Source organism: Astatotilapia calliptera, chromosome 16 (assembly GCF_964374335.1).
Source record: "Astatotilapia calliptera chromosome 16, fAstCal68.1, whole genome shotgun sequence".
NCBI lineage: Eukaryota > Metazoa > Chordata > Actinopteri > Cichliformes > Cichlidae > Astatotilapia > Astatotilapia calliptera.
In genome coordinates this window covers 26,901,836-26,920,221 of record NC_137437.1, presented here as the reverse complement: position 1 = coordinate 26,920,221, position 18,386 = coordinate 26,901,836, and the positions used below count along the sequence as shown (strand labels likewise).

At 39.1% G+C, this 18,386-nt stretch overlaps 1 protein-coding gene across 1 annotated transcript; it reads left to right on the top strand.

Annotated features, from left to right (window-relative positions):
* Nucleotides 1–4,117: 4,117 nt before the first annotated feature.
* LOC113008041 (pyridoxal kinase-like) lies at nucleotides 4,118–15,264 on the top strand. Its single transcript, XM_026145169.2, has 11 exons — nucleotides 4,118–4,355; nucleotides 5,323–5,377; nucleotides 11,961–12,065; nucleotides 12,920–13,003; nucleotides 13,082–13,116; nucleotides 13,315–13,400; nucleotides 13,567–13,612; nucleotides 13,712–13,823; nucleotides 13,946–14,082; nucleotides 14,161–14,227; nucleotides 14,466–15,264. Exons 1-11 carry the CDS (start codon nucleotides 4,275–4,277, stop codon nucleotides 14,591–14,593), a joined length of 936 nt encoding a protein of 311 aa, XP_026000954.1. The 5' UTR covers nucleotides 4,118–4,274; the 3' UTR covers nucleotides 14,594–15,264.
* The last annotated feature ends 3,122 nt before the right edge of the window (nucleotides 15,265–18,386 follow it).

The following is an 18,386-nucleotide window of genomic DNA, read 5'->3' as shown; positions in this document are numbered from 1 at the left end:
CCTTCCTGTCAGCTCAAAGCAGTTTGTACATTCTCTCCTGATGTCTGGAATCAACAGGTATTCTCACACATTGGACTGGCGCTCACTGGATATTTTCTCTTCTTTTGGACCATTCTCTGTAACTTCTGGAGATGTTTGTGTTTGAAAATCCCTGCAGATCAACAGCTTCTGTTATAACCAGACCAGCTTGTCTGGCTCCAACAACGAGTCTGCATCCAAAGTCACGTGAATTGCCTTTTGTTCCTCATTCTGATGCTCGGTTGAGCTTCAGCAGGTCCACAATATGCACTGAGTTGCTGCCATGTAATTGGCTGATTAGATATTTAGGTAAAGTAGCCTTAGAATATATATAATAAGCTGAAATGTAACACTTACAAGAGGCATTTTTCTGCATCTAATAATAATATAATAATAATACTGAAGTATACCTTTATTATACTGATGTACCTTTATTTTCTAGAAGTCGTCATGCAAAACTTAGTTGTATGGAGAATTTTTGCAATGTAATATTTTTCCACTTCAAAGGGCAAACTTCCTCCACTGCTGTTTACACGACATGCAACTTCATGCCTTTCCCTCCAAACACAGGAACACCTTCATTAGTACACTGATACCACCCAGGTGTATCACTACATGCCACTGCAGGCCCTTTTTTCTTCTCACTAAAAGCTGCACACTAACCACTCATTAACTGCTGGACACCAACAAGGATTTTCAACCTCAAATTCAGGCGTTAAATCCTCATTTTATATCAGATGCTACAGATATGGGCTCGCCTGTTTTTCGCTGTAACAGTGAAAAACATTACCAGCTGTATCTTAAGTTTCTCTCTGCCGCTGCCCCGTGTGCGTTTTATTAACAATTTCCGCTCATCCACCTGGTTCTGCTATTCTCTGTTGGCTTCTGTGCTCCTCGTCCAGATGTCGGACGCTCCGTGCTCTGTGGTCTGTGCAGTCCACCCTTCAGCTGCCTCCTGATTTCACCCTCCTCACTGAGACTTCCATTCTCTCCTCCTCTGACATCTGCTGATTAATTTTTAATGGGGGAGTTTAAAAGACATTAAAAGCCTGACATGATTCAATATGGTCTTTGTGCCACTGCTTGCACGGAAGCATGCAATGCTTTCTTTGTGTGTTATCATCTCTTGGAGTCATAGCTGTGGGCGTACGTTGTTTGAACAGACATTAATAGGTAAAGACAGACCAAAAACCCAGGTATCCCTTTAAAAAGTGAGACTTGTTTGATTATATAAGGCCTGATTTCGGTGACTGAATCTTGTGTCTTTACCTCGTGTCATTACTCTTTTTTTCTGTCGTCACAGCTGTTTGTATCTTTTCTGATCCACATATTTGATTTGGCAAAGATTTTACGCTGCATACCGTTCTTTTTCTTTATCTGGGCTTGGGACCAGAACTAGGAAAACACTCACTCATGAGTCCCGCGTGGGTGTGTTGATAATATACTAAAGTAAAATACATAAACTTAAAGTCTCCTCTTTCAGTGTACTACATGCTTTACATCTTCTGTGATTTTTCAGGTAACATCTCCTGTTCATTCATTTAAATACCAAACAGAGCTCTGCTGATTTGGGCCCCCTGGTGGTAGCAAATATTCTCATCACTTCAGTTATATGGAATCTACTGTAGATCATAAGAGTAAATCAGTGGTAATAGAAGACATTATATCACAGCATTTAGCCATTGGTACTTTGCATTAGTTAATATATTTATTTGACCTTTGACCTTTAACTGCTAGTCTGATAGTCTGATTCTTTTTAGACAATCATTGTAGCCCACCGAGTAAATGAAGGGTGATAGGAGCATTTTTTGTGTTCGATTTCTTGGCATAAAGTTAAAAAAAAAACATTACACAATACTGATGATGTTAACTACTGTCTGGTTAAGTGAAAGTTACATCATATTCTAGGGAGGAATGGCATATTGTTTGGCATCAGCAGTGACTGGAACAGAACATTTGATCACTGATGTAAGCACGTATATCATACTTTTTTTTTCATGCTCAAACTGAAGTGCTTTGTCGTTGAGAATTAAGATTGTGTGCTCATTCCTGAGAATCTTCATTACTCAAGGTTTTAATAATCAGTTCACAGTCTGTACACGATAACCCTGACCTTCCTCACCGTCACAATAACTCCCTCAGCTGTGGAAGTAGCTGATATTGTCATGGCACAGCTGCACATGTTTAAAGTACCCAGCTTTATTAGATGACTCATGTCATGGCCCAGAATGGAGGCTACATGATTACATTAGTTACAACTACATTGGAAAGTGAGCCAGTATGAAATATAGAAGCGCCAGGTTTGAGGTTATTGTGTCACCAGTCAAAACTGAGTCTCCAAAGCAGTATCTCACTCACAAATCCAGCTTGTCCTTGAACATTTTTGTCATTAATTTCGAATCTGCGCTTAGAAATCACTGATATAGAGTATAAAGAACACACTGAATACTTTCGGCTGCAAGATTGAGCTTTTTTATGGTTAGCAAAGCCTTGCACACAGATGATATTGTCTCATTTACTCAAACACAGTTTAGATAAATGGTACAGAATATTAAATGATAAAAATCTATCCATCCGTCCATCGTACGATTTGATATAATCGTGTTGGTGTTGTTTCTGGATCAGAAACACCAAACCTTAACCTTAGCTATTGCCCCAATTATGTGTTGGACATCACTCTATCCATTTTCTTCTGCTTGTCTGTGTCCAGGTTAGGAGGCTGCAATTTAACCAGAGATGCCCAGACTGCCCTCTCCCTGTCCACCTCCCCAATCTCCTTCGGGGTGAAACTGAGGTGTTTCCAAGCAGCTGAAGGATATAATCTCCCCAACATGTATGCCCCGGGGTCTCCTCTTGGTAGGACATGCCTGGAACACCTCACTTAGGAGGTGTTCCAAGAGGCTTAGCCCAATAATTGAATCCCATCAACTGGTTCTTTTGATGTGGAGGAGTAGCAGCTCTGTTCTTAATCCCTCCTGAGTAACCAAATTCCTCACGCTTTCTTTAAGGGAGAGGCCAGGTACGATTTAGAAGAAGCTCATTTCTGCGGTTTGTGTCTCTGATCCCTCCGTTAGTACCCAGAGTTTAGCATCATAATCCTCCACCTGTCTGTTTGCTGTTTTGTGTTTTTCCCTTTGTCCAAAGTCTACATAGGGCTGGGCAGGTGAAGGTCTGCTTATAGGTGGAGTCCTTGTTTCCCACGCTTGGTCATCACACCTGCTGCTCATCAAGGCTCATTTTCACCCAGTATTTAAATCAGCTCTAACATCCACTCTCGTCCAGCTTGTCTTTTATGTCAGTGTGGTAATCAGGCCCTTAACTTCCTCATGGTCATTTAAGTGTTCCCGTTTCTACATTTCTCTGTTTTCCAGTGTTCCCCATCACACTGAGGGGTGGTTCCTTCTCCAGAATAACCCACCTGAGCTGGTCAAGCTGGTCTTCCCCTTCATCTGAGATCTCATCAACTCACCTGCCTGCCCATCCTCCTACAACTGTTCTTAGGATTCAATCAGACCAGTAGTCCCCCATTAAAAATCCTCCTCCGATTAACCAAGTTAGTTATTTTAACCATAAAAATAATAATTCAAAGTATGCTTAGTTTATCCATAATTATTCAAACCAAAACCTATTTTCAAATTATACATCCTACAATAATAATATAGTGAAATGACAGTGAAAACTATTCATTTTTCTCATATATGCCCCAATCAACCATATGTTGAACATATATGTTACATATGTTAAACAAGATTTTTCTGGGCTCTTTTTGTATTCTTGAAATTTTTGAACAAAATTTAAGTAGGCTTTCAATCATCAGTATATATTAATATAATTAATGTTCTCTGGAGATTGTGAAATAAATTTATTGTTTTTGCCTGTATGTGGCTGTTTCAGTTGTCTTAAAATATATCTATGTCTATGTCGATCGTTTATTTTGTGGAAAAGGTGTTTTCCTATCACATACAAAAAATAATCACTGATAAACTTCAGTCAACAACGGGAACCCCCTTTGTGTTTGCAACCCAGTTTCCCCACATTCCTGGTGAGTCTGTGAATGCTCCACTTAGGAGTCCTCCTAGCTGCCTGAAGAAAAAAAGCCGTAAATGTGACTCGGCAGCACAGCTGCTGTCCTTCAAAGCGGGACTTATTCCCCACATGCTAAGTTTCTGCTTGCTTCAGTCTGCCCTCGTCTTTAATACTGCTTTAGGGTAAAGTGAATCAGTCAGGTGTTTTTTTTTAAACGCAGGTCGACTATAATGGAGTGTCGCGTGTTGTCCATTCAGAGTCACGTTGTCAGGGGATACGTTGGGAACAAGTCGGCAACGTTCCCGCTGCAGGTAAGAAGAACCGGATCTAACGTTCAGGTGGTAGTTTCAAACAACCCTCTGTAGTCCAAAGAGAGAGAGACGGGGAGGGAAACAGCATCTAACTTGTAACGAAAACGTAGAAAATCTAGCACCGGTCCACAGCGACACTTCCTGATTTATGAGATTTTGTAACATTTTCTGAGAAACATCAAAGGCCCTTTTTCCATTTTCCACCCTAACCCTAACCCTAATCCCACTAAACGACTGTAAACCTAAAAATACAACAACAAATGCTGTTTAATATTTAAACTGGAGCTGAAATATTCCAGCATGATTCTCATTGTTACTAATATACCACTCATTGTCAGTGATTACATCACATTATAGCGTTCCCATTTTCATCTTTTTAAAAAAAATCTAATTTAACACGTTAGGGAAATGTATCTGATCTATATTGATATTTGAAAATAAATTAACTTTTGTTATTTAATAGAAATATGAATATATAGGAATTATTTGAAATCAAAGTCTTTCTTAACAAAACTGATAAGAAGAAACAGATAATCTCCTTCTTCACTTTCACTGGTTAATGTCTGTGTTTGCCCCTTACAATAGTGCATCCTTAAAAATGATCAGAATTCCCTGGTAACTTATTTAATTGTGGTTGCGTGACATCATCTTACATTATAATCCACTTTATTGTTCTTCTTATCAAACAAGTTTGATAACTGGAGTCAACAGTCCACAGAAGGAGCTATTTAGAAACTAAATTATGCAAAAGTTCTTGTCAAACATGCGATTTTGTGAAATGGAAAAAACTGTTGAAGCTGTCAGAAAGAGGGAGCTGAAACTTTGAAACTCTGAATGTTGACTTGTTCTCACAGTGGTTCACCTTCAGCGTGCTGTTCCCGCAGTGCAGTGTGATTCATTTAGACAGAGTGCAAGACGGAGCCCATTGTTCTCTGTTTTAACAGCTGCTTCATGTCTCTCTTCCCAGGTGCTGGGCTTTGAAGTGGACTCCATCAACTCGGTGCAGTTCTCCAATCACACAGGTTGGCTGAGTGATTTTAATGGAGCAGCAAAGTGCTTTTCATTCATTATCATAAAGTCGATTGACTCCTTTTTCTACTTGTGTAACAACTCAGCCTTTTTATGCTGGTTGGTTGGACCATTAACTTTTGTCACTGCTGCTATATTACATGGATCGGATATGGAAATCATTTATTGAAAGCTTTTGTAAGGGCGGAAAAACAATCGTCCGTTCTCATCCAGTTAGGTCTCTTGCATCCAGTTTGCCATAGTTGGTTAAAATATAACGGCTTAAGTTTAACAGAGTAGATGGATTTAAGTACATTTTAGGGGCATTTAAGGATACATGCAACTTTTTTTGGTTGGTCAAAAGATTAAAAGAAGACTTCTTTGCACGCATGCATTGGGACTATTTTGCTAGCTGTACAGGGGAGTTATCTCTGTCTGTATACTTTGGCTTGTTAGTATTGCTATATGCGACTCAGTGAAAGACAGTCACTGTGACCATCAGCCAGGTTTAGAGGGGGAGAACTAGAGAAGTTAATGTTTTTCTAGGAATCGCCTTCTTCAGCTCTCAGGTTACTCAGCTGTGAAACAGCAGATAAATCCAAACTCTGAGCATATCCATGTGACGGCGCTGTGTGATTTGATGACTTTACCTGTATATTGTGTAAGGTTGGGGTAAAAATTGACACAAGATTGTTGTGAGTATTCTGTTTGGAGATATTGTATTGGCACAGAGACACAAATATCAATATTTTATTAAATCTCTGGGAATACTACAAACAACAGGGCTCATCTCATGCACCACTATCCCTAGATAACATTTGGCGAGTAAACTTCCATTAAATCATCTCAACCGAAAAACCATCCAACGCACCTATCTTCGCAAAACTACCTCCTAATTCCAAACAAGTGAATGGCTCAGTCACACGAGTGAAAATAGAACAGCAACTTCCTTGCATCCAGTTTTAATTTCGTTCACCAGTAGTTTTAGCCAGCAAGCTTTTTTTCTCCTTACAAAAACAAGACTATGTATAAATGAAAACTAACGCACGAGGACAAAAGCACGTATTTTTTGGCTAAGTCCACACACAAATCTTTTTTTTTTACACACACACAAATTCTTTTTACACATACAGATTCTGATTTAGAAGTACAAAATATTTATTTTTTTGAGGAATTTGAGCCCATACTATTGGCTCATATACAAGGACATCCACAATTTGATCTGTGCCCAACAAACAGCATTGCAAAGGGGGGGGGGGTTCACCTACCGTATTTACCACACTAAATGGCGCACTTAAAATCCTTTAATTTTCTTCAAAAATTGACAGTGTGCCTTATAATCCAGTGCACCTTATGTATGAATTCTGGTTGTGCTTACTGATCTAGAATCGATTTTGTGGTACACGCTCAAAAATCTGTCAAAAAATGTTTTAGTACGACTTTGGTAAGCTATGAAGCCGCACCGCTTGATGGATTGTCGGAGCATTACGGCTACCATAGTCAGGAGCCTCGTGGAGTAATCTGGGTCCAAAACTCTGTCAGCTTCAGGTCTCAAAGTCAAACGAATAATGCGGCATCACTGAGAATTAAAACTGTCTAAATTATTTCATCTTTAATAAAATGATCAGCATTGCTGCTTTACCAGGTGTAACAATTAAATTTAACATCTAGGCATTCATGAAAACAGAATTTATTAAATTCAACGGAGTTAGAAGTTAGCAGGAAGTTAGCTCGCTAGTTTCCACCTAAACATGATATACCATGTTCTGACTGAGAGATTTCTGGAAAAATTAAGACGTACAGCTCGGCTATCACTTCCAACTTAAATGAAGACAGAAAACTAAACAGCAGTGACATTTGTAGGGTTACTGAAATTGAACTAGCTGGTATATTATGATATGCAACGTGATCGCTAGCGACACAGCTATGTTAGCATAACATAAAGAGAAGAATGAGTTGAGTAAAGTTTGACTTATCTGACTGTTTTGTTTTGCTTTTTGCGCCTTTTGTATGGAAAAAAAGACCCATTCATCGACAGTGCGCCTTATAATCCGGTGCACCTTATGGTCCGAAAAATACGGTAACCTTCATGCTTCCTGTTCATCATAAAGTGCAACAAAATGTCAACGCTTAGGAGGAAGAGAAGTGCTGACATGTGGTATTAGATTTAGGATACTGTAAGTTTATACTTTTTAGGTGACTTATAAACTAAACTGAAAGAATTTAGATAAATTACCAAACCTAATCGATGTTTTAGTCTAAACATTAACTAAAACAAAACCAAAATTTGCTGATAAAACGAACACTTCTTGCATCTGCAAAAGTAAAATCTGTGTCTGCCCCTTGATTGTAATGAATTTATACATTATGTAACCGATTGTAACTTTGGGTGACTAAGTGGTTGCCCAGAGCTTGAGCTTGTTGCAAAGCCACATCCGATCACAAGGGAATTGCACAGGTTTCCTGATGGGAGGCAACCTTTCTGCAAACAGTTGAAGTCTGACTTGGAGTGACTGTAGTCACTCTCAGAGAGATTGTTGAAGGGCTGCAAATAATTGCTGTAACATTTGTAAATGCAGATAAATTGTCAGCATGTTGCCAGCAGTCTGAATAACTCTTTGTCAATGACCACAACTTTAGGGGACTCAATTCAACTGGCTGTCAACTATTTGTATTCTGGTTAAATTACTGTAGGACAGGAATTTTATGTCCACGCAGTAGTCCAGACAGTGGACACAGGGTATCGCTATACAAACTTTAAAGATGTTATATTTAGATGGCAGAAATAGATTTAGGATAGAAGGTAATTAAAGTACCTGCAGACTGTTTAGCATTATCTAGAAGATCATTGTAAAGATGACCATATCAATGTTGATTATCATACAGATATCTCCAGTCCAGAGACCAAATGGACACTGTTCAATTCGCTAAAAGGATCCCCAAAGTAACAGCTAAGAGCTTAAAGGAATCACTGCGGCTGGTTAGCACAGCAGGCATTACAAAGGAGACACACAGCACTCTGAGTCCTGAATAGACGTCTGTGGGAGAATTTCACAAAGGCAAAGACGACGGTTGTTTCACTCCTCTCGCCAAAGAGGCTTGATTGACAGTCCTAACAGGGAACATGTTGGTGAATGCAGACTGTAGAGATTCACAGCAGTTTTAACGGCTGGCATATCTTTTACTTATTGTTTTTCTTGGATTACTGTATCCATCATGTAAATAAACATGGTGCTTCTCAGTCTAGTTCGCACTCAACAACAAGCCGTTTGTGAAGCTATAATGTTGTGCAACTTACAGTGTGCACAGGTGAAACTTTTCAACCTTATTTTGGGACAAAAACAGAAAACCTTTAAAATGTCTTCTGTCTCTCCCACTGTTCAGTTAGAGAGCAGGTTCAAAATAACTGCCCACAGGCCTTACTTCTACCAGGACTCTCCCAGAAAGCTAATCATTGTATTGGCTTAATATCTGGTAGCCCCAGTCTGTATCCCTTATATATTAAACCAGAAATATGTTCTGCTAATATCATTTGCAGTACTGTGGAAATGTCTTGAGGCACACTCTCTTTTCTTTATACTTTGCTTCGAAGGAGCCGGACTTTCTTGTCATTTTTTGACAAATAGGTTTTGAGCAGCAGTTCTTTAAAGTTTCTTAAGAAGTTTTTAAAAGTTTTTCAAAGGGCACTGGCTGTTTTTCACTTATGTTCATTCCGTGTACCTGACCATTTTCAGACCGTTTTGTCTGTTCAGCCACTTAATAAACAGATAAAGAGATGAACATATTAATTCAATTATTTTTGTTTTTATTTAGCGCTAGTTCACATCAACAGTCTCATCAAGTCACTTTATATTGTAACACCAACAATCAGACAACCCCGTATGAGCAAGCACTTGGTGACAGTGGGAAGGAAAAACTCCTGTTCAACAGGAAAAGTATGTCCTTAAAAATCTGAGAACTTGCAGGTCTTGGAAAAACAAAAAAGCTGAACAGTATCTGAAAGCCATGGCCTTAAAAAATAAAAAAAACACCCAGGAAAAAACCTGACACAGGACCCGAGAGATTCATCTGGACCTTCAGTTGATCCGTATACTCTTCACCGAAGCCTCATCAGAAATGGTCTCAATGGAAGGGTCGATGTCAAATTGCCAAATTACCCAATAACTAGACTGAAGATCAGTGGCAATGAGTCTTATGGTGTGATGAATGAAAATTCAGAACAAAAGCAAGTAAACCTCCAAAGAAGAGCTTTGAATGTCCTTCAAGACGCTTGGAAGACTATTCCTGAAGACTAGTTAAATTACAAGAAAGTTGCCTAAGAGCGTTCAAACTGTGATTGACTGATTTTCAAGCTCGTTAGAATTGTACAGACTCTGTTTTTTGCCTTCTATATTGTATTTCCATGGATGTTTGCACATTTCAATACCCACATCTCATTTTCCTTACCCCTAATTTCTTTATATTTTGTATCTCGAGATACTGTCTAAAGATCAGGATGTATTGTTGTTCAAATAGTATCTGTGGATTCTTCAAAGAGTCCTCTAAGCAGCTGGATGAAATAAAAAATCAAATTGAAAAAAAATATTTTTGATTGACAGATTATAATGATTTTTACTTGTTTGACCCCAAAGCAAAAATGTGAGCATTCCTGATGCTATGGTTGAAATCTCAGCAATGGAAAGTAAATGGACTGATTCTTATTGAGCACTTTTCTACCGGAGCACTCAAAGCACTTTATATGACATGGCTGACTCATACACTTAAGTGTTTTTTGTGAAACACTGGCACTCTGGTGGATGCATCAGACCAACTTGGGGTTCGGTATCTTGCCCAAGGATACTTTGGCATGCAGACTGAAGCAGCCAATGATCAAACCTTTAACCCTCCAATTAGTGGATGACCCACTTTTCCTCCTGAGCCACAGGCATCCCAAGTCAATGTTTACTTGCTTGCAATCGCTACTGATCTTGGAGATTACTTCAAGCGAGTGATTCTTAAGCAACTGGTGTGGGTTTTTTTTTTTTTTTTCCCCAACCACTGTCTTTTCATTTACCTTTAAAAAAAAAAAATCTATTTGTGAATACATGCATGTTCTCACAAGTATATTGTGCAATAGTCACACAATTAGACAGTGAAAATGTCATTAAGAAAAGAAATATGGCAGTTACACTAGTGGGCTCAAGGCTAGAGTTACTTTTTTTTTTTTTTTTTAAAGTCAGCACTGCAGGACAAACACTTAGCTGTTAAGAAAGCAGCAAAACCTGTCACAATTTTTTGCTGCCTAAGATGCACTGAACCAGGAGTAGCCATAAAGTCACAAGCTGTGCAGACTTCAGCAGATTACAGTGAAAGCTATCACAAAGAAATGAAAATGCTGGAAAAGAGCAGGAAATGTGTGTTACTGGTGGAAGCCGATGCTCAGAGAGGTTATGCAAGTTAATTTTCAATTATGCATGAAGGGAAAACGATGAGGGATAAAGCAAGTTAAACAGGGCACATGTGACTCTCCACATGAATCATGTGGCTCAGGAGGAGACGGAAGACAGTTTGGACAGATATGATACATGAGCCTATGATGACAGTTGCATCCTATCACAACAAGCCAGAGTAGTTGCAAAACCTGTAACCTACATGACTTTTTTTTTTGTTTTTTTTGTTTTTTTGTTTGTGAAATTTCTCAAGGTTTCAGTTTACACCTCAGCATTAGTAAATTACCCCATACAGATATAACCTTTGCCCCACATTTAGTTTGTTGGCATTTCTCCCCCCTAATCAACACACCTGCTGAGATGATGGGATTATTAGTTGGGGTTCATGTGTTGAAGTATGCAAAGAATGCGCTTTTCTCTGCAGGAGCAGGAGGCCTACACAGAAATCACTTGAACCAATACAAATGGGAAGCTGATGAGTTTTGAACATTCGATCATACTTTGAATGTGACCCTTCATCTTATTTCCGGTATGTTTAAAGATTAAAATTCTGAAATGTTCCAGTTTCAGTGGAAGCGCCCCCAACCACAGCACAAACTGCTGCTTTGCTGTGAGCTTTCTGTTAAGTCCTCTCTGCAGGAGGCTAACTCGCTGGCTCGTGTTCAAGTTTGGGCTCTGTGTGAGCTCTTATATTTTTTCCTCTGGTATACAGGAGTGTTTGTGTGTCCATTTTGTGTGCAGTCATTTGTAGTCAGAACAGCTTTTTAGGGTTTATTCTAGTTTAATAGTGAAAGAGGGACAAAGAAAGGCGAGCTGGCAGCCAGGATACAAGCTTTCCATTCAGTAGCTGCGGAGGCCCTGCTAAGTACAAAGGGGAGAGGGACCTCAGCAGAGGGAATTAGGTCGATGGAAAAACAGAGAAAGGATGGCAATGTCTGCTAAGTTGATTTATGCACAGTAGGGCTAATGCAGTATATGAGCCCTTCTATTAGGTTAAGTAGTGCAAATGTGTGTCCTCCTTCCTCATTTATCCTCAAAAGGTCTAAAATCATGGTTTTAGACTTTAACACAAAACATCCTTGAAATAAGAGAGTTAACCAAATCAGATCAGATTTAGCAATAGAAAAATTTCATCAGTTTTATTTATTTATTTTTTATCTCTGCCCAGGCTACGGCCACTGGAAGGGGCAAGTACTGACAGCAGAAGAACTGAATGTGCTCTATGAGGGTATTAAGCTCAACAATGTGAACCATTATGACTACATCCTCACAGGTGAGTTTAAGGAGTGTCTCCTTTCAGTATTATTTTATTAGTATAAGTTTATTGTGGGCGGCATTGATCTGATAAGGCTGGGTGGGACATTACGTTACAACACACCTGATGGAGGTAGGCTTTATCACTGAGGGGTCAGAGAGGGTGCTGTACCAGGAGCCTCCTTGTGATTGCTTTGGTTGCTAGAAGATTGCCATGGTCACCCACTGTTTGCATGGAAAAATGCTGTCTTGTCTGCAAATACTTCCCATTTGCATTCAGTCATAGCGAAAACTACAGACGTCCAAGCAAGCTATTAGCAACTACAGCAGTCTACTAGCGATCAAAGCACCTTTTTGGTGCAACAGCATATACCTTTTTGTGACCAATTTTGCACTAGCAACCTCCAGCAATCACTTGCCAAGCCGGATGCGAGTTTTCTCTAGTGCCTGGCAGTCACCAGAAAGAGGTAGATTCTGCTGAGGTGAATATCAGAAAAAATTTGGATTCACTTTCACATTTTGCTGCACTTGTATTTAATTTTGTCATCAGGATTAACAAAGCTTCAGAAAATTTGATTTTTTTTCTATTCTCCAGGTGATGCACTTGCTTCATAAAATGGTTCCAGAGACTGTGGTCCTCATTAGTACAGACTTGGTCTTTGGCCTTCATTACTGGGACTTTAGATCAGCTTACAGTTCAGTTACACAGCAGGTGTCACCAACAACACATTTTTACCTTATGACCAGTGGTTGTTGTCTGTGTGACCGAGGTCCAAAAATCTCATACCAAACTTTAGGAAGCTCAGAAACTAGAAATTGTGTGTGTGTGTGGCAATGCTGCAGTTCAGGTTAACCCAAAATTTCTTCCCAAAGGATACAGCAGGGACATCTCCTTCCTGGTGACAGTGGTTGATATTATTAAGGAGCTGAAGAAGGCCAATCCCAGCTTGGTGTACGGTGAGTGTCAGATTGGATTTTCCATTTTAAAAAGTGAACTTTTTTTTAAGCCTCATTTTTAAAATTTCTTCTTTCCAGTTTGTGATCCTGTTATGGGAGACCAGGGTGCTATGGTAAGCAGTTATCCACACACATCCAGCTGCTGACAGTTTAATGAACAGTGTCATGTTCTTTTTGTGCTCTTCAGCGCACTCTTGAATTACAGTGTAGGATTTGTTTAGTCATTTTGGACTGTATAACAATTTCCATTTGTTACTTGTAGACAGGTTGGGAAATCAGATTTATGTATTTTGTTGTTGTTGCTTGCTCAGTATGTTCCAGAGAACCTGCTGCCAGTCTACAAGAACAAAGTAGTGCCTTTGGCTGACATCCTGACTCCCAACCAGTTTGAAGCAGAGTGAGTGCATTTTAAACAGTTTTTACATCGAAGAATAAAAGAATAATGATCTTTTTTTATTTTTATTTTTTTATTTTTACAGAAGCTTAAAAATACGCTGTAAAAACTAATTAAAAGATGCAAAATGGCAACCATTGTTGCTTTTTTGTGACATTATTTTTCATAGGCTCTTAACTGGGAGGAAAATTAACACTGAGGAAGATGCTATTGAGGTGAATATCAGAAATATTTTGTTTGGCTGTGTTTAGATTTAATTTGTGGCATCACGAATGACAAAGTTTGAGAAAATGGGATTTTTATCTGTTCTGCAGGTGATGGACCTGCTTCATAAAATGGGTCCAGAGACCGTGGTCCTCACTAGTACAGACCTTCCATCGAAACAAGGGGACCAGTTCCTGGTGGCTCTTGGAAGCCAAAAAATAAGTAAAGTATCAGGCTGACTTTGTCAAAATGGCTATAAACTGTGGGGATGCAGTCCTCGTGTAGGATCAACAGAGTAACCTATAAAATTAGGATAACGGCTCCGTTTGTCCTCGTCACTGCAGAGAAACCAGATGGGACCAACACAGATCAGAAAATCTGCATGGATATCCCCAAAGTCGATGCTGTATTTGTGGGAACAGGAGACCTTTTTGCTGCCCTGATGTTAGCCTGGACTCATCAACACCCCAAGGACCTGAAGGTCAGCAACACATAAGTGTTTTCAGTCAAATGCAGATAATATATGAATCATAGCTAAACTAATCTTCCTTTTTAACAGACTGCCTGTGAGAAGACTGTTTCTGTCATGCACCATGTCATTAAGAGGACCATTACTTATGCCAATGGTAGGGTTTGTGCGTGTATCCAGTGACTTCAGTTTGTCATCAGGTTTTTTTACTTTGTCTTCAAGTTGTTTACTGGGGCACTTTTTGCTTCTGTTGTTTATATTTAGTAAAAGCTTTTTATATTTTGAAACAAATAGCTTTGTGACTGTGTATAACCTATCCTTTGAGTTCTTGTTTGTTTAGTTCACCACAGGGCAAAAACCTGTTTGTTTCCCTTAAATGTCTCCCTCTTTTTCAGAAATGGCTGGCCCCGGGAAAAGGCCTACCCCTGCACAACTGGAGCTGAGGATGGTTCAGAGCAAAGCAGACATCGAGAATCCTGCCATTGTAGTGGAAGCCAAGGTTTTACAAAAGTCTTCACAGTGAAGACTGTAATGTTCTCTGTGAACTTTTCACTTTAAGCTGGTAGAAATCTGGGCAGTCCGCCAGACAAACATAGGATTTTCACATCAAAGACTGTCACGTGTCTCTGCCTTACAGAATCACTGGGGGGGGGGGGCGTTACTACTGTTTTTAATTTTTTTGTGAGTGGTCAGCAGGATTTCTGTTTGTTCTGCTCACAGACACTGAAATAACTGCCATAAGTGTCTGTTCTGTGGCTAGCAAAGGCAACATCTGCCCTTGATTCAGAACAAAAACAACACATCAGGCAGTTTTGAACCCTTTCCAGACACGGGATGCGAAACATTACTGGCTTCATCAGCCTCTCGGCTGATTGCATTGTGGCATTCTGGCATGGGTTAATTTTAAGTTAATGTCACTAACAATTGAATTCAGACATACTCGGGACTGTGACAGACACAGCTACGCTACAAACACGATATTTGTGGGTCTGGTGAGAAGGCTTCACGCTGCCCCTCTTAGACATGAAAGAGATCTCTCTTCTGGCATAGCAAAAATGCATCATGTGGAAATGTTTTAATCTCATAACAAATTTAAAATGGTTGATTAAAATGGCTGCTTTTTATGTCATCCTCTGGTGAGTTGAGAGACCCACTGAGATGCACGAGAGGCATGCACAGTTCTGGTCTAACAAACCTGTCCATTAATGTGACTGCAAACCTTCAAAACTATGCCAAGTTCAAAGCGATTTGTAAAGGTAACTGCTGCAAAGCACTCTGTATTGTACCGATTAGACCCTCAGAATTATACAGAGAAACCCACTGACTTTCTTTGATCAACTGGCAATATTGAGGAGAAAAAGTCTGTTTTAATAGCTTTGCCCTCACCCCAAATTTCTTCATATAAGTAAAAAGTGCAACAAGTGACAACAACCAATATTAAAATAGGCAAAATGCAGGAAGCTATAGAAATGGAATCGATAATGGGATACAGATTTGTGTTTAGCCATGAAGCGATTGCAGCAGATTAATCGAAAGACGTGCATGTCTGAAAGGGGCTCGTGTTTATATTAAAGAATCATTTGTGAAAATAATTTATTAAGCTGAACAGAAAACGCACAAAACCAGCGTTACATGCATGGCCATTCGTCTTCTTGTTTTGAGACTAGAACATCAGTAGACTCTGTGATAACATTAAAACACGCTGGGTTAATCCACTATAAAATTATTTTTAACTGTTAAGAATGCATGCAATGTGCTTAAAATGCACTTCATTTCAAGACAAGTGTTGCCACCTTATAGATCGAGTGGATAAGTGCTGAAATGTGTTTCAGTAGGTTGTAGTCTTGTTCTCATTTTATTCCAACTCTATTTTAGAAAACTTGCAACTTTAACGATAATCGTAATAGCTGATGTCAAAAATGTTCTTTTAATCAATTTTCCTAAAAATGACGTTTTGACGTCCTTTTTTTTAATTACGCAATGCTTTCTTGCAGGTGTGTAACATGGTAGATTCATGTCTTAAGCATCTCAAATTGAGGTATTTGCACAGATGATCTTTAATATATTTACTAATGGTCACTGTTTTCTTTTATGACTGTTGTCATATCTCTAGAGGAGCGTCTATGAGAGACCACGTTATACTGTAGCCTTAACAAGGTTAGGAAAGCAAAACAGTGGTTGTGAATGTTTTTGTGTGCTTATATCTGATTCTCGCACATAATGTTAGAAAGTCAAGTGCCAAACCTTGAGCTGCTGCTCTGTTATAGAGCAATACATAAACAATTAAAATAATAATAATATTTTTATTGAAATTGTCATTTCATTTGTGTTAATTTATTTTTTTGTCTGTTGGGTTTCAAGATAAGTGTTCTAAGAGAACTGAGATCTGGTTACTGTAAAGTGAGCTCCCTGTCGTGTTCAAGAAACCAGTTTGAAATGATTTGATTTGTAACATGCAGCCAGAAGATGGTCACAAAGGACTGGACATGCTCAGCAACAACACTCAGGTAGGCTGTGGTGTTTGAACGATGCTGAAGTACTCCACCACCCTCAGACTAAGCAGGTGATAGAAGCCAGGATCTATGTTTTCATCTTGTTTTTGACAAATTTTGACCATCTGAATGTTGAAAATCAAGACTTGTCATAACAGGCAGCTTTTTTTTCTAGTCTTGTCCAGTTTTAATGAGCCTGTGTGAACTGGCTGACAGGAGAGGTGTGGTCTTCTGCTGCTGTAGCCCTTCTGCTTTAAAGTTGGACATGTTCTACATTCATACCTTTGTTGTAGTGAGTAGTTATTTGACTTACTGTTGTCTTCCTATCAGCTCGAAGCAGTCAAAGCATTATATTATAGCTCAGGGAACAACCACTCATTTTTCAGACCATTCTGTGAACTCTGGAGATGGTTGTTTCGGTAAATCTCAGCAGATCAGTATATTCTGAAATCCTTAGACCAGCCCATCCGGAACCAACAACTGTGCTATGCTCAAAATCACTTAAAACCCTTTCGTCCCCCTTCTGATGCCGAGTCTGAACTTCAGCAGGTCGTCTTGATCATTTCAACATGGCTAAATGCATTAAGCAGGTGCCATTTGAATGGCTGATTTCTTATTAATGTTAATGACCAATTAAACAGACGTACCTGATGAAGTGGCCAGTGAGTGTAGTTTTTCTCTGTTAAGTCTAAGTAAAGGAGGACACTGGAGCCATTGTGGAGAGGTAATTGCTCACCAGCTTAAATCAGGTACCACAGTTGAACTGGATCTTATCCATGTGCTTCAATGAGAACACATTTTAATATGAAAAGAAATAAGGGAATATGAAAGGAAGAACAAAGACAAAGATGTCAGCACGTCTTGGCAGGTGCTTACTATATTGTGTGATTAGGGCTGGGTGACAGGGCTGTATTTTGTCACTAATCCACAGTATGAATAGCCAGCATTAGCCCAGATAACCAGACAGGCCAACATGTCTGTAACCTGATCACAGCAACAAAGAAAAGGAGTTCTTATTCGGGGCCAGTATACACTAGAGAAATGAGAAAGTACAGACTAAAGCTGGCTAAAACAAGCTGTGATAACCATTTTTGGGAAGCTGGCATAAATGCAACAGAAGGCAGCTTGTAGATGAATTTGATTCATTTTATCAATGCAACAAGGACTCTGGTGCATGTGTTTATTAAGCTTGTCCTGACAAAGACCCCACAGTTAAAACTAATGCTGAAGCTATGACTGTAAAATACTTAACAGCTATGAGCACACTTACACTGAAATTAATCTGAAAAATTAAAAATAAGAAAATAATATTCCAGATATGACTGAGGCAGAAGGTTTAGATTCCCACAGAAGTGCGGAGTAGCTGCAGGTATGGGTATGCACCAGCAGAGGGCTAAAGAGGCTTAAAGTTAATCGAGCATGCACACTTGCTGAGGAAATGAAAAAAACCAGTGACATGACACTGCAAAGCGGGAATCTGTACGTGAATAAAATGCTTCATGTAGTATTTTGAATGCAAGGCCAAGAAAATGGTAGAATTTTAGATAAAAGGTGTAGAAAAGCTAGATATGGGACAAAATTGTAAAGTCGACTAAGATGTACTGAGAGTATAGGGCTGATATGTAATAATGTAGGCAGTTAGTAATAGTAGTCATGTTAAAAAAAAAACCCCAACTAGTTTAAAAACAGTGACTTTCTTTTATTTTGATGTTACATTATGATATCATTTTTTTTAAACTGAAGATTCAGGTTTTCTTCCCGAAACAGAAAATTTAAGGGGGTAAAACCTAAATTTGATTGGCCAAGAAATCGCTGCACTAGTCT